We start from the raw sequence: 17329 nt of genomic DNA, 5'->3' as shown, positions 1-17329 counted from the left end.
CGCCCCACGATATTTTATTTTTTTAATGCAAAAAAATAAAATTCGAATAACTCTCTCTCTCTCTCTCTCACTCGCTTTCTCTCTCTAAAAGGAAAACCCTAACTTTCTCTCTCCAAACAAATTTTCCGCTTTCTCTCTCTTCGATTCGTGTGGTTCTGGGCCTTCAATGGTGTGAGATTAGGGCTAGAGCTGCGAGATTGTCAAGGATCTAGAGCAAAGAAACAGGTGAGGGGAGGAAAATGGCGTCGGCAGAGAAAGAGCTCGAGGCACAGCTTACGGAAGCTGGGAATCAGCTCTTGGAACCTCCGTCTTCCGTCGACGACCTCCTTGATGTTCTTGACGTAAGCCCTAATACCTCTAACAATTTTTTGGGTTTTCTTCTTCTCTTCGTATTCTGAAGTATTTGCGTCTCAGTTGCTTTCCTTCCGTGGGTTTTGTTTATTAAACTGAGTACTGTGTGATTATTTGTAAATTTAGTGAAATGGGGATTCAATGTTATTGTTCAGAAACCTTCTGATGTGGGATTCAAGTGGGTTTTAACATTTCCATTTTTTTTCTTATGATTTGTGCTAATTTTTTTCCGTTATTTATATCCTGGGCTGCATGTTCATGTGTTTGGTATTGCTTGGATTAAGCGTAGATTGGGGCAATACTTTCATATGCCATGCAGGAAGTTCTGGCTAGCTTTTCAAAGCTGGAATTTTGTGTTTTAATGAGGTTGAGAGCGAGGGGTTTGAGTCTCTAGCTCACTTTCCTTTTGAGCTTCTTAACTTCTCTAGCTCACTGTGCGGATAGCATGCGGGGTTAAGTCATTAATGACTGAGCTTAAAGAGAAAGACAACGATGCATATCTGCGATGGTTTATAAATGGTATTCTGCATTTAACAATTACCAAGTAAGCTATAATTTGTTAGAATGATAAAGGGTTTTAGGTGTTTTAAGGTTAGTCTTTATCGTATACAGCAAAGGAAGTTAAAATGATCTCCTGATATGTATATGAAGGTAAGTTATTAATGTTCACCATGACTAATAATTCAAATTGAAGGATGACATTTCAAGTTCAATTATGTTTCATTAATGCTTTTGAAGCTGGACATTTAGGATAGAGGAAAGCCATTTCATTTGTGATTTTTGTTCCCTGCTTGCTCAAGCAGAGATTTAGAAGGAGTATAATGGAAAGATTTTTGGTTGCTTTGAATTACTTTTTCCTAAAAAGGATAATGGTATACACAAGCTTGGCATTACATTTTCCTAAAAAGGTTTTCCTTACTCTTCATTTCTACCGTACTTCATGAAATTAAGTTTATGCTCGCGCGTGTGCTCACACACGCATTAAATTGTTATTTGTACCTTTCCTTAAACAAGGGCATTTATTTATTTTATTTTAAAGTTTGTTACTGTTGTTTGTATTCTTTCCGGTTAATGTAGTTTTTTAATAAACTCACCTGTCATGTTCATTTCTTCTCCCTCTGGTTTCTGATCTAGCTAATTCAAATTTGTCTACACAGTTTTGGCATAGATTGAATTGTAAAATTCTTCTTGTGCCAGATTGTTCTTTCCCTAATATTGTATTGTTCTTTTCGTGGTGATATTTTAGAGAGTTGAGAATTGTCTGTCGAAGGTAGAACAGTCACCTACAAAGTCAATGCAAACTGCGCTTTCTCCATCACAGAATGCATTGGTTGCTGAGGAACTTTTCAGGCATCCAAATCCCGATGTCAAAGTTGGTGTTGCAGCTTGCATCAGTGAGATAACAAGAATAACTGCACCTGATGCACCTTATGATGATGAGCAAATGAAGGTAACTGGGATTTAGATCACTAAACTGATTATTTATTTGTAGAGTCTGCTCATGTTACATTTAGAAAAAATTCATTAAACCTTCTAAATTTTATGCATGCAGGAAGTCTTTCATCTTATTGTATCTTCCTTTGAAAATCTACATGACAAGTCTAGCCGATCATACGCAAAGAGGGCTTCGATTCTTGAAACTGTTGCGAAGGTCAGATCGTGTGTGGTGATGTTGGATCTTGAATGTGATGCATTGATCGTTGAAATGTTCCAGCATTTCCTTAAGGCAATAAGGTACAAAGTCATAAGTAGAGTTGGAGTCACCACTTTATGTGTGTATAGACTATAGATACTATATTTATTATTTGTTTCCACTTGTGGAGTAAAACTTGCAAGCTGATATGTTATAGAAAACGCAACATTATATATCTGTATTTTTATATGTTCCAGGGATTATCACCCAGAGAATGTTTTCTCATCCATGGAGACTATTATGACTCTTGTTTTAGAAGAAAGTGAAGAAGTTTCTGCTGAGCTACTATCTCCCTTATTAGCTAGTGTGAAAAACGACAATGAGGTGAATAATTGTTTTTGATTGACCATTAGTACTTTCTACATCCTGTTTTATTTGTCAACTTACTAACCATTTTTTTCTTTGCAGGATATTCTACCAATTGGACGAAAGTTGGGGGAGAGAGTACTTGAAAGCTGTGCCACTAAACTTAAGGATGACCTGGTAAAAGAAGTAAAAAGCTTGGGCATTGTTTTTGATGATTATAGTAAAGTTGTAGCCTCGATCTGCCAAGAGGCAAGTGATGATGCTGAGCAGAATGAAGGCCGTGATGCTGATGGAAATGTGGTAAGATGTTCATTTGCAAGATTAAGACATTTTATACGCATTTCTTTTGTTCATAATGATAATTGTGTAAAACTTCATAGTTTTCTGTTTCCTCAACAAGGTTATCTTTTTTATCCCTGATCCACTCTCTCATTCCTTAACTCGTTCAAAGGTTTCTTTTGTTCATAATGATAATTGTGTAAAACTTCATAGTTTTCTGTTTCCTCAACAAGGTTATCTTTTTGATCCCTGATCCACTCTCTCATTCCTTAACTTGTTCAAAGGTATTGGTGTTTATTAATTTTTTTTTTCATTTTCTTCTCTTGGGGGGGTGGGGGTTGGTCTGGTTACTTTGGTTGTTCTTTCATCCACAGTCAAACAGCCCGTAGTTGGCTGGTGATAACATTACATTGATTTGTCTTTGCGAACCAAGTCAGCAACTTGGGATTCCTCTCCTCTGCTGTACAACTTGTATTAACTTTTGCTACTGCAGGCTGCCGAGGAGAAATCAGCAATTAGGGAATCTTCCGATGAGGCAGCCCAGGTGAGTTTCTTCTGTCAATTTCTTCCTTTACGTACTTTATGCTTCTATTAGGCAGAAATTATATTTGATTGAAGTGGGTTATTTCACAAGTTCTCTTTATTTTGCAGGTAGATAAAGAAAAGGCAGAAGCGCCAGTTTCTCCTGAACGAATTGATCCAGCTGTTGACAGATCTTCAAAGTTAGTTGTGAACAATGGTAATGCAGAGACTGGCGAAGATGATTCTGTAGCTGAGTCGAATGCCTTGAAGAAGGAAGAGGAGGGCGACAATACCGAGGATCAGAAAGATCCAAACGCATCAAGCAATGGTGAACCTGATAGTTTGGAGACTGAGAAAGCTGCTGATGCAGAACAAATTCCAGAAAAAGCTACCAAAGAAGGAGCAGGGAATTCTGATTTGTCAACAAAATCAACACAACCTTCAGAAAATTGTCAAGCTGATAATGAGGAGGATACTGAGACACAGCCAGAACATAAGAGTAAAACAGAAGATGTTCCCAGCTCACCTCATGAGGATCCTTCTGTGGAGGCAGCTGTGCAATCGGAGAATGAGAAAGTATCTGATGTTAACCTCTCTTCAAAGCTATTGGAAAAGGAACCTGCTGGTGTTGCTTCTCCATCCCCAAGTGAGAGCCTTCCTGATGTAAGTCGCTCCAAAAAGGCTGGAAGGAATAAGAAGAAAGATAGTTCTAATAAGGGGGCTGCACAATTTGCAGATGATGAACACCAAAAGGTTACTGATGGAACCAGTGATTCAGAATTAAAAACAAGTAGACGCTCTGGGAAAAAGGCGTCTGCTGGGGTTTCTAATGAGAATAAAAGTCCAACTGTGATGGAGACATCTAGAAAGGAAAGTGCCACCACAAGCGATTCAGAGGCAAAACAGAAGTCAGCTAAGAAGGTAGATGGGAGCACTAAAACTAGGGATGGGTCTCCTATAAAGCAAGCAGTAGATAAGAGAAAGCGGGGTCGTGGAAAAGTTACCCCGGCAAAGGCTGCAACAAAATCTTCAGCTAAGGATGATGACAAAGTACTTTCCTTTGGCACTTTCAGCTATTCCTTGGGCACTGCCAATCGTTTTTATTGTTAAATACAGTTTTAATAAAATTACTGTTGTTATTTAGGAGATGTTGTCAACACCAAAGTCAGCCCCAAAATTAACTAAGGATGAATCTCCCCTGGAGGAGACCCCTAAGACCAATTCAAAGAGGAAGCGTGCTTCAGGAAAAGAGAAGGTATGTATGCTTTGGTCTATGCTACAATTTGTATGTTTTGTTAAAAGAATTGTGTGCTTTCCCCTTGATGTTAAGGTTTACTGTTTGTGAACACTAGTGCATATGGCGTTCTTCACCTTTTCCAAGATTTTGGAATATTATTGTTAGTTTTGTTCATTGTGTAGTAGTGGACTTAGGGTGATCAGATATCTATGATTATGCCTTCTCTTATATTACTGTTTTCTTCCTATTTAGGAATCTGGTGACAAAGATCATGGTGAGGAGATGGTTGGATCAAAGATTAAAGTTTGGTGGCCAAAAGATCGTACGTAAGTACTGACCTTGCGTTCAGTATTTCCTCAATTTATTTCTTGCCATGCTGCGGGAGTCTACACATGAATGTTTGGATTTCTAAGTTTGGTTCTTTTTTGTTTTATATATCTAAAATTATTTGGCCTCAAGTTTGCATTTAAAAAAATAGTAACTAAGTTGCACTATCTGTGTGATTCTACACAACTTAAGTTGCACTATGTTTTTGCAATACATGCATCATTCTGCATCTAAACTTGTGTTACCTAGGTGTCAGTTGATGAGTGCAGCATCTTTCTGGAAGCCTTTTAGGGTGTTTGGAAGTTGGCACATATTAGAGTCTAAGTTGTGCAGTAGAGATGTTCTGCCTTTTTAGCAACCTGTGATGACTTCAGCCTTCATTTCCTTTAATTCTCATCTATTTTCATTTTCTAGGGGGAGTGGGGATACATGATATCTTGCTAAAGTTTCATTGTAAAATTGGGTTGTTAAACTACTGCTAGAACTTTTGAATTTTTCCAGAACTATTTATTTTTATTTTTAAAGAACTAGATTAAGGAATTTGTTTATGGTTGTAAAACGTGAATTTTTAGTTTGTCATTTAATGTTTTATTGACAATTTTACAGGTTTTATGAAGGTGTTGTCACATACTTTGATTCTGCTAAAAAGAAGCATAAGGTGAGATGCCAACTATGGAAGTCCCCATCCTTATTTTGTACACCTTATTCATTTATGCTTAATTGAATTAATTGCTAAAAAGGATCATTCTGTTTCATTTTATTTTGTTTAAAATGAAACTTTATTTACTTAAATTCTTTGTACTTGGTCCATTCTTTCATAGGTATCATATACTGATGGTGATGTTGAAACACTAAATCTTAAAAAAGAGAGGTGGGAGTTTGTAGCAGATGACCCTGACTCGGATGAGGTAAAGTCACTGCCATTCTTTTGCTACATTAAAACATTCCATACTCAATTTTTGTGCTGAGACATTTCTGTTGACAGGAGCAAGGTACTGATCAATTGAGTCATGATGCTTCTTCTGACGTGTACGTATTATTTACTTTTGATGTGTACTTTACATATACGACTTTAACATTAGTCTTTAAACTAGTTTCTGGATTATTGTCTGCATCATGCCTTAGGTTGAATATCATATCCAGATTATGTTATCACATCTTTGTATCCTACTGAATTTCTGATGATTGTCACCCTTTGTGTACTTAGTTTGTTAACATGTCATGGACTTGTATTGAATTTTTTTTTCTATTTGATGATTAATCATTGTTTAGAATTTAACATAAAATCCGCAATACCGGAGTTTTCAATTCCTGGAGTGGTCTGTAAAGTTTTGCTTCAATTATTTTGCATGTTTGTTTTTTGAGAGTTGTGATCATATCCTCTTTAATGTTTTGCTGCGCAACCAGGCCTTTGAAGAAGAAGGTGAAAAAAACTCCTGATGACTCAACTAAGAAGGAAAAGATGGACACTTCGCCCAAATTGTGAGTGCGATTTTTGTTACTTAAAGTTGATGCCATTATATCTGTAGTTTTCTAACTTCCAAGTCAATCTTATAGGGGTGGAGGAGCTTCCTCCAGCAAATCGAAAGGTGCAACAGCTAAGTTTGATCGCAAATCGAAAGAAAGCAGTAAAGCTGATAGCAAATCCAAAGGTGGTTCTGGAAAATCAGATGATGAACGTATTGGAAAATTAAAGGATCACACTCCAAAAAGTAGTGGTAAATCGGTTGATGTTGCTCAGAAGACATCCAGTAAATCGAAGAACAATGATACCCAGACGCCTAAAAGCACCAAATCCAAGGAAGATGACAGCACCGCACAAAAAGCTTCCACCAAGTCCAAGCAAGACACACAGAAGGCTGGGAAGTCAAATCAGAGCACATTAAAGACTGCCTCCGTTTCCAAAGGTAAATCGTCTGCTAGCAGCGGGAAAGCAAACGCCAACGGTACAGGCAAGGCAAAAGCAGCTTCAAAACCGACTAAAGAAGATGAGGATATGAAGGAAGCCTCAAGTGATTCTGAGAAAGCGCCAGAAAGCACACCAAAGGGGAAGTCCCCAACTTTAGCCAAGGTACTTGCAAGCGAGACCAAGTCTGGTAAGAAGCGGCGAAGAGGAAGCAAAAGTTAATCGTCTAGTCTCGCCTGTGACTGTGAGTTAGTTTTTCCATCATTATTGGAATGATTCCCAGATTTGTGGCTAGAATTGTTATATTTGCGTTCGATAGGGGTAACGTAGTTTTCTGTTTATGTCGATGTTCTAGACGGAATTAATGGCAGACGGTAGAGAAACTTTCGAGCTAGTTCCATTTCATCTTCCTCTACTGACCGTCTCATCTTTTAATCGCTTTTTTAAGCTTCCGTTGGCGAGCTCCAGCCTCCATTGCTGGTCAGAGTTTGATGTTGGTCTGAGATTTTGTGGTTTTATTTGTAAATTATGATGGCCAATCCAATTCGCCTAGTAGTATTCGTCGGATGTTGGTTTAGGCAGAGTTTCTGCATTTTTTCGCTTAAAGTTTGAATCTGCTGTGCATGGAGTATATATATCTTCGTACCGTAGATATTCTTAAGTTCGGGTGCCCGTACAAGGATTTACATGTAGCGCTTCGTGTCAATAAAATAGATATGAGTTTTGGTCCTCGTGTCTTTGTTTTATTAACATGATAAACAACATTTGTGATGTATTTGTGTTGTGTGTCATGTAAGTTGGTCTTTCATACAAAGAGTGGGATGCGGTGCTTTTTGTGCGGTTAGACGACATGCAGTTTGGACGCTTGCATGTAAGAATTAGGAAAACTAATGAAAAATGATTGAAAGTTTTAAGTTTTAACGATAAGGACAAAATAATGGGTAAAGTGAATAGTAGCATGATTGATTTTTTAGTGTAAAAATATAGTTTTTCGTTAAAATGATTGAAAGTCTTTCGTTAAAACTTCTGTAAGAATTTCTTCTTCTTCCTTATTAGACTGCATCTGAATTTCATTGCAGAAATAAAGCGCGTTACAATTGCAAATCAAAGCGAAAGGATGAACGAGTTTGGGCCTCTAACGGTCGCATCTAATCTGTATAGTGCAAGTTGGACATTTCATGCTGTAAATAAAATGCAAACATTTTTTTTAAAGAACTTTAATGAAAAGCTTATGGTACTGTTCATTTTAACGAAAAACCGTATTTTTACACTAAAAAATCAATCATGGTACTATTTACTTTACATTTATTTTGTCCTTATCGTTAAAACTCAAAGTTTTCAAGCTCTTTTCATTAATTTTCTCCTTTTTTTTTAAGGAAACAAACGGGTAGTTTTAGAGAGTTCACCTATTTAAATTATATGAAAGTGGTTGTTGATAATTAGATTACTACTCAAGTATTGATTTACGTGCTTACTTTTTATTAGTCACATCATATGGTTTACAATCACCTTTGGTAGAGAAGTTTTTATTTTTTAAATTAGAAGGTGTTAGAATCACCTTTGGGTGAAAAAAATTTAAAAAAAAAACATGTAAAATGTAGTTTGCATGAATTTACTTTGCGGCCCATAATTTTATTTGTGGTAGAAAAGTAAATTATCTTTTCACCCTCTTTAGTTTACAAAGAAATTTTTATTAATATGTAGTTTTAGATAATTAAGGATTTTGACCTTTAATGCTTCACCCCACAAAACCCAAGAAAAAACAATAGATTTTTTTTTTTTGTCAAACGATAGATTTTGTTAAATTAGATGTTAGGTTAGTCATAGACGAGATTTGAACTCACGTCATCATGTAAGGGCTTAACCCGCTTCACAATAGTAGTAAAGGTAACTTGAAAAACAAGAGAGAAATTGACTCTAGTATTTTGTTTGGGCTTTTGCTTATTACTCTTTTGTGCCATCATAGCAAGTTCAAACTCCATCTTCTTATATAAGAACCCATGTCAAGTTGCCATACTATTTGCCTACTTTATCAAAGTTTATGCCACTCGCACGTTTACTTTCTCCATGTACTAAGGTCAAATATTCATGTTTAGGTCACGCAATTCTTTCATGTACTAATATGCATATTGGGAGCAAATTTGCTTCTAAGATTGAGAATATATTCTCGTGTTCATGGAACTTGATTTCTTCATATGTTAACTAACGTATTGAGAGAAAATTAGCACTTAAATCAGGAGTATATCCCCTTGTGTTTGGTACTGGGACAAAATCAGCTCTTTGGAGTTTATACCCTTGTCCTTGTGTTCATATGTTAACTCTTAAGTATTGAGAGAAAATTTGCTGAGCCAAATTGTCCATGAGATTGATATAACTTTTCACTTTGGTCATTGAGATTTAAAATCGATAGAAGTAGTCCCTGAGTTTGTTCATCGATAATCATTTTGGTCATTTAAATATTCTCAATTTTTTAATGGATATTTTTTTACATAAGGACCAAAATGATTGATGTAGACAAATTCAATGACCACTTCTATCACCGACCAAAACGAGGAGTTATTCCAATTTAAGGGATCATTTTAGCTAAAAAAACTTATATTCTTTTATGTTTTCTCTTTAGTTTCTTCATATGCTAACTTACGTATTAAGAATAAAATCTGCTATTCAATAAAGGATACATCCCTTTGTGTTTATGTCATTGGTTTCTTCATACTTTGAATGCTCTACACCTACTTCGAGAAATTATTGATTGGAAAGGCCTTATAACTTCAATGTGCATTGTAACGATATCCGCACATGCGCACAACATCTACTGGTCATCTATTTGTCCCCCACTTAAGGTAGTAGTTTTTGGGAAATTAGTAGCTTGCAAATTGTTGGTGCTTGTGGAAACTTAAATTCTCAAGTCCCCGTCGCCAGATGCTGTGTATTTCTGGCTCTCTTATCCCTGCACCTGACAATTTTGGCCAAATGTTACTGCAAAGGTGCAATGTATATGGGTCGGATCATTTTCCTAAGGATCTTACGGATTTTGTGATCGTGACCGTTCATTATACATCGTGCAGTTAAAAATCATTTTAAATTTTAAATTTAATATAAATAGTACTTAATGATAACTAACCGCACAATGTACGATGAACGGCCACGATCACATAATCCTTAGAATCCCTAGAAAAAGAATCTGGCAATGATCATTTTCCATGTATCTGTTACCAAAAAAAAAAAGGTGCAATGTACCTTTAAAGAAAGGGCCACAAAACACTTGAAGAGATGGTTCATGTATCAAAAGTGACTTTCCTTTTGTCATCAGTCAAATCTTTATGTTCTTTAATTCAAAAAACAATTTGTATGTCACGAATACACAACTTCTCGTGACATGAAACTGGTAGGCTCTTTACAAACACTGTATGCTGATAGACTCTCTACAGACAATGTATGCATCTAGCCCTAGTTTCAACCACCAAAATAGCTCACACACAAATGAATCTTAAAATATATCCAAAACCTTATTGGCTTATATGTTTTCCCAACTAATTTTCTTTCCAAAATATGAATACTAGCATGAGCGTTCGCACTAATGTAAAAAGCGCAATAATGATAACCCTAGTTATGTTCAATCTTAGCATGCAGATCGGATACTTTGCATTTCTCCGCATGGGTATAGGTATTGGAATGTATCACACAATTGATAATATGAGGAGTAGCTCAACTTCTTATAAGTTGTTACATGGTTTGGTCTCTCATCGACGTGGGATTTTGTCCTCACATTCTCACGCGCCCCTCATGTGAGGTGAACTTTCAAGTCTAACGCGTAGACAATACAAATTGAGTGACGTGGAGTATATGTGACTGTTAGATTTCACAAGTGGGCCAACCTGCTCTAATACCATGAAAAAAGTTGAGGTTTTGCCATAAAACTAATTGGTAATATGGGGGAAGTAGCTCAACTCTTTATAAGCTCTTACATTATTAATTATTTGATCCCTCACCGATGTGGGACTTTATCATCATATTCTCACAAAATAACAGTATGGTGTGTATAGAAAGAGATCAATCAACAACTTTGTTGGGTACTTAACTTTGTTATTATTATAAGGGAAATGAAACTACTTTGTTATTATTATAAGGGAAATGAAACTAACACAGTATTTACATTTTTGCTAATTTCTTGACTTCTCTTTGATTTTTTAAATTTAAAATCCAAAAAAGAGAGGTGTGTAGATAAAGAAATGGAGGTGTAAAATTAAACAAAGATTAGACCCTAAGTGATCGTGGTCATGGTCGCATTTTAATATTTTCACGTACGTACGAAGGAGGAACCATTAGAACTAAACAAAGATTAAGGATTCCATATGAAGGTTAAGGGTTACACTTGCATCTGCACATTGCATTGACAGTTGACACATGGGGTTGGGTTGCAAGTCGCACTTTGTAAAGATTCCTAGACAAATATTAGCCATCAACTGTGGGGATGAAATTGGGAAACAAAAGGTTTCTTAATCATATATCTTTTATATGTCCTATTTTGATTTGATTTTGTGTGTGTGTGTGTGTGTGCGCGTGTGTGTGTGTAAACAATATAAGTTTAGGTATTCACAGTTGACTTGAATGATAATTTGAGGGTGGGGATGGGTAGTGATAGATTATGCTATGCTTTCCTTGGAACAAAAGGAGATCCTCACACATGTTACAAGTCACAACACATATCAATATTAATGGTTATTGTTTTTCCTTATTCAGTAATGGTTATCTTTAGGATCGAAGTAGAAATTGATTAGACGAAATCTCACATTCCTTTTTTACGAAAATGATATCCGCACTTTTTTTTTGTTGATAACGAAGCATAAACAAAAAAAAAAAAAGATTACATAAGAATATCATGAGGTCACAAGATCTTTGCTATATATCACATTATTTTTCTTCTTTTACCCATATATAAGATTACATATGAATATTACGAGGTCACGAGACCCTAGCTATACTCATATACAAAAGCATAGTTGATTTGTTGTAGTATTTGACCTTTACTAGGCCATATGTTGCTTTTGCGATTAATTCAGTTTGCCAATTCATAACTTCACCAACTGCAATTCATTTTGGAGCTGTCAAGAAAATCCTTAGGTACCTTCAAGGCACAATCCATAGTGTTATTGTGTCTTTTGCAGATATAGTGGCCAATCTCACTACATTTTTAGATTCTGAGTGGGCTACAGATCTTAACACTAGAAGGTCAGTCACAAATTATGTGGTTTTTCTGGGTAACATTTCAAATTCTTGGCAGTCTAAGAAGCAAAGTTCAATTTCAATGAGTAACCATTGAGGTAGAATAAAAGGTTCTAGCTCATACTACTGTTGATATTGCTTGGGTTAGGTGCATTCTCAAGGATTTGGGTGTTGTTTTGTCCAATCCACCAATCATTCATAGTGACAACATGTATGCCATAATATTAAGTGCAAATCCAGTGTTTCATTCATGAATCAAACACCTAATCAAAATTATTACTTTGTGAAAGAGAGAGTTCAAAAAGGAGACTTGGAAGTGACCTACATTCCCACTGATGATCAAGCAGCATATGTGTTAACTGAGGGTCTTCATAGTCCTTGTTATAGAATTAGTGGATGAATAATGAATGCCCACTCAAAGTTGTAAAGACTTAGTAATAGTGAGTAATAGTGTTTGATACTTTCAAAAGTATCATCATTATATTTCGATGGTTGTAGTTACAGGAGTCGCTCTATAAATAGAGCACTTCGTTTGTTATCAAATACACTGATAAAGAAAGCAAGAGAAATAATATCAGTATCCCTCCCTCTCTTTATCTGCCATCCTTTTTGTGTTATAGCTACTAAAGTAATAGTGTGATATTTTGCACTTGCTTTGCTCATGTCCTTAGAAAGGTTATCTCTCTAACTTTTGCCTATTTATAACAGTCCTTCATTTGTTAGACATTGTTACAATCTCAAGCTTAGAAATCCTAGCTGAGATAGAGGGGAGATGTTCAATATAGTTGACTGCTGCCACCTCATCAAAAGTCTGTTAGTGTTACCACAGCATCAAAAGTCTATTAGAAGTTTGTTAAATCTGTTAGTGTTAAGAAGCTCTTATGTTTGCTTAAGAGCTACGAAGGCTTTCATGCTTTATATAAAATGAAAACTAATAAAAAGGGTTTGAAAACTTTGAGTTTTAACGATACAGACAAAATAAAGGGTAAAGTGAATAGTACCAGAATTGACTTTTTAGTGTAAAAATATGGTTTTTCGTTAAAGTGAACAATACCATGAGCTTTTCGTTAAAGTTCCCTTATATAAATGACCAGAGTCATTTGTAACCATCATCTTATGTTTGCTTAAGAGCTATGACGGCTCTCATTTCTCTGCTTCTTCTTTTCTCTCTAGTTTTCACTTTCATTTTCCTCTGTATTTTTTCTGTGTTCAATTCTGCATATTGAAGAAGTTAAGGTTCCACCATAAAATCAATTGCAATATGGAGAATAGCCCAACCTCTTATAAGCCCATGTAAGGTTCCTCCTCTCATCAATGTGAGACTCGTTCTCAACACGCCTCCTCACGTGTGGCGAATTTTCAAGCCTAACACATGGTTAATGCAATGGGGTGACAGGGTGATTTGAATCGCGTGTGGCCGTTTAGCTTCACACCTGGGATAACCTGCTATGATATTATGAAGAAGTTAAAGTTCCACCACAAAACCAATTGGCAATATGGGGAGTAACCCAACCTCTTATAAACCCATACAAAGTCCCTCATCTCATCAATGTGTGACTCATTTTCAACACATATTTGATATATGTTAATAAATTGATAACTCTTTAAAGAGATCTAGACCCCATATATTAACTCAACTCAATTGCTATGAGCTTAATTATTTTTTTTGAAGCCAGCTTAATTATATTTACGGACAAAATTGAATGATGTTCTTTGAGATTTTGTATGGAGACACCTTGAAATTCCGAGTGGTCCATGAATGATGAGTGAAGACCCCATAAATGTGGTTAAATTAATACAAGTATTTAAATGGAAAGAAAAGGAAGTTAGATGGTCCATGCATGGTCGGGGAGGACCACTTGAAAAAAGAAACTTTCTTGCTATTGTATTATGATATGTGTTTCGTCCGTATTTCAAGCACATTGAAAAATCTATTGACTTTAAGGGCGTGTTCTCTCCTTCCCATAAATATATGCATCAATTCTTTCCTGTATGTTGTGCAGTAATTGACTACCTTTATGGCGTGTTTACTAATCCGTAATCAAATTGAGAGGAATTAGATTGAGGGGGAATTGGATTGAGGAGGAATTGAAATGAGGTGGAATCAGAATCAGATTCCTGTTGAAGTTGTTTACTAAAACTGTCAGGAATCGGAGTAGGAATGATGTTGAGTCCATATAAGTTGTTTACTAATTCATTTCAATCGGAATGAAAACTAGGTTGATTACTATATTGCCCTTACATAAATAAATTATTTTCATACTAATTAATTTAATTAAATTCTTAATTAAATTTATATAATAAAATTCATCTATATAAGCATGTATAAATAGGTTTTATTTATTTATTAAAAGATGGCAAAAATGATATTGAGTCTATATAAGTTGTTTACTAATTCACTTCAATCGGAATGAAAACTAAGTTGATGACTAAATTGCCCTTACATAAAAGGTCGTACCCAGTGCACAAGACTCCCGCTTTACGCATGGTCTGGAAGAGATGAATGTCGGCTAGCCTTACCCCCATTTTATGGAGAGGCTGCTCCCAAGTCTCGAACCCGAGACCTACCGCTCATGGGCGAAGGCACTTGCCATCGCACCAAGTGCAACCTCTTAAATTGCCCTTACATAAATAAATTATTTTCATACTAATTAATTAAATTAAATTCTTAATTAAATTTATATAATAAAATTATCTATATAAAAAAATATAAATAGGTTTTATTTATTTATTAAAAATGACATAATGAGTGTCAAATGAAGGGCAATGTTGGGATAATAAGAAACAAGTGAGGGCATAATTGGAATAAAAGATGCATTCCTGATTCCCTTGCCCTTAGGGAATTCAAATACCTCACAAAACTAGGGAATCCGGTTCCTCCAATTTCAGGAATTGGATTCCTTGTTTCGTGTGGGCTCCACCACTTTTTTGATTCCTTAATATTTAGTAAATACTGGAATACTCCGTAATCGGAATTCAATTCCCTTTCTTTATTCCGATTACCCTTACGTAAACATGTCATTAGTTCTTCAACATGCATGGTAATTGCAGATCACTTGCTAGCTCATTACTATGGAGTAGAATTCTCTCTCCTCTTTTTTTTTTCCTTCCCTTCACTCCCATCCTATTTAAATGGTTACGGTTAAATCACGTAAACATCTTATATTAATTTTTTATACAAAGAAAAAGACAAAATAGAGAATGTGAGAGGAGGGGATGGGAAGAGTAGGGAAGAGAATCCTAGTCCCATTACTAAATACATTTTTCATTTTTCTTAAGTAATGTATTTAAAGGAGACATGAGTTTAGTCTAATTGACTAGAGCAGTGTGCTCTGCTTTTTAGATCCAATTTTGAATCCCTCTCATCTTACTTTAGATAAACTTAATGTAATTATATACATTTAACAGTATTTTTGTTTTGTTCTTATTTTTGGTCGTGCCTCTTTTCTTTTCCGATGATGTTAACCCAAATAATTTCGAAAATTATAACAAAATTTCGGGGCAGATGCTGCAGAAAGACAAAAAGGACAATAATCAAGAGTATATATTTTCACTTTGTTAGTGAGTATTTGAAATTGGAATAACTTTTTCAGCATTTTCACTTGTACGATTTGTTATTTTATTAAGCCACAAGCAAATGAATGAATATTTAGCCAAAAAATGTGAGTGAAGTGAATAAATATTCTACCTAAACAAGAATATATAAAATTTCATCTCGTACAGCTCAAAATGAAACACCAAATACTAGTTTTAATGGATGCGTGTAATATAAAATTTGAAATTGATTAAACCAACTGCATTTTTTTCGTTATAACTAAAAAAAAAATAAGCATGATTCTGCGAATTTCTTCTAAAAAGTATTTAAGAAATCGTAGTATTATATATATATATATATATGATTCATTAGACTAGGATTGGAACGGGACTTTATTTGGCAAAATATATTCCTTGAATGGGAATGATACTGATTTGTCCCCGTCAACCACACGATGGCACTAATTAACAACATAAGCCTTAAAACAATTTTAACGTGTAGTTCTTGGTCACATGATATCTTCTGCAGTATTATTTGCATTGCTTCCTGCAGGCTATTCTAAGACCGATTTATAATTTTTACTTTTTGTGGAAGAGCCGAATTAATTTGTTTATTTGCACAAGTAATATTAGGCAAAAAAAAAAAAAAAGAATTAAGCATAAGAGTATAATTATTTCCCACTACTGAAATACAAGTCCCTTGCAACTTATTTCTACCATCATTAGTTCTCTTGGTAGGTGATTCTTGCAGGTGACATGTTAACTAGGAGATGATGAATTTGGATTTTATATACTTTAAACAATTTTTCTCTTTCAACAATTGTTGGTTATGGAATTGAAATCGAACTTCTTTTAACAAATTGCAAATTGAAAGCCAGAATTTGAGTTTTAAGATATAGGAATATGTAAGGAAAAAAAAAATTCATACATACCATTATTCGTAATCCAAATATGAATATGATTTTTGCATTAGTGAAAATAAACTCGTAGTGTATGATTTTTTAACATAAAATTTTACAGTATTTCAAAGTATTCTTTATTTTTTAAATTCTAACCGTTAGCTTTTGGTTAATGTATGGCTCAAATGAGTTAGGGGTGAGGATTGGAGATCAGAAAGTACTAAAGAGCAACTGTTTTCGCTACCTATGATCTATCTTGCAAAAGAACAGAGAGTTGGATGGAGACCTTAACTATAGAAAACAAGCTGGATGGATGAAGTGGAATAGTGCATCTGGCGTGTTGTGTGACAATCATATGTCACTGAAGCTCAAGGGAAAATTTTATAGGACGACAATAAGGCCATCAATGCTTTATGGCACAGAATGTTGGACGGTGAAGCATCAACACGTACGTAAAATGGGTGTAGCGGAGATGAGAATGCTTCGTTGGATGTGTGGGCACACGAGAAAAGATAAGATTAGGAATGAGGATATTCGAGGTAAAGTAGGAGTAGACGAAATTGAAGGAAAGATGAGAGAAAATCGGTTACGATAGTTTGGACATGTGAAACGAACGCTCCGGTTAGAAGATGCGATTATAGGACAGAGGTTCAGGGCCAAATGGGTAGAGGAAGACGTAGGAAAACTTTGGAAGAGACTCTAAGAAAAGACTTAGAGTACTTGGATTTAATGGAAGATGTGACACATAACCGAGCGCAATGACATTCTAAGATTCATACAGCCGACCGTACTTAGTGGGAAAAGACTTTATTGTTGTAGCTTTTGGTTAATGTATCTTTAAAAACCTCAAGTATAGAACAAATTAAGATACTGGGCTCCACAAACTATGGAGGAACTCATCTTCAAAATAGTTCTTGACCAATACATAGAATTTCTTCCTTGTGATTGGAATGATTTATATTATAAAATACTTTGTAATTTTTTTTAAGGTAAACTGCCAACTTAGTCCTTGAATTATCACTTCAATGAAAATTAGGTCTCTAAACTATTTT

At 35.3% G+C, this 17329-nt stretch overlaps 1 protein-coding gene across 1 annotated transcript; it reads left to right on the top strand.

Moving 5' to 3' along the window:
* The first annotated feature begins 6 nt into the window (after positions 1-6).
* LOC103440739 (sister chromatid cohesion protein PDS5 homolog C) lies at positions 7-7036 on the top strand. Its single transcript, XM_008379437.4, has 14 exons — positions 7-341; positions 1598-1801; positions 1904-2085; positions 2242-2368; positions 2453-2650; positions 3123-3173; positions 3281-4201; positions 4296-4406; positions 4641-4714; positions 5322-5373; positions 5537-5623; positions 5701-5744; positions 6123-6197; positions 6273-7036. Exons 1-14 carry the CDS (start codon positions 240-242, stop codon positions 6841-6843), a joined length of 2799 nt encoding a protein of 932 aa, XP_008377659.3. The 5' UTR covers positions 7-239; the 3' UTR covers positions 6844-7036.
* The last annotated feature ends 10293 nt before the right edge of the window (positions 7037-17329 follow it).

The sequence above is a fragment of the Malus domestica genome, chromosome 08 (genome assembly GCF_042453785.1).
Source record: "Malus domestica chromosome 08, GDT2T_hap1".
Taxonomy (NCBI): domain Eukaryota; kingdom Viridiplantae; phylum Streptophyta; class Magnoliopsida; order Rosales; family Rosaceae; genus Malus; species Malus domestica.
Note: the sequence above shows the minus strand (reverse complement) of the source record. Positions and strands in the feature narration are given on the sequence as shown.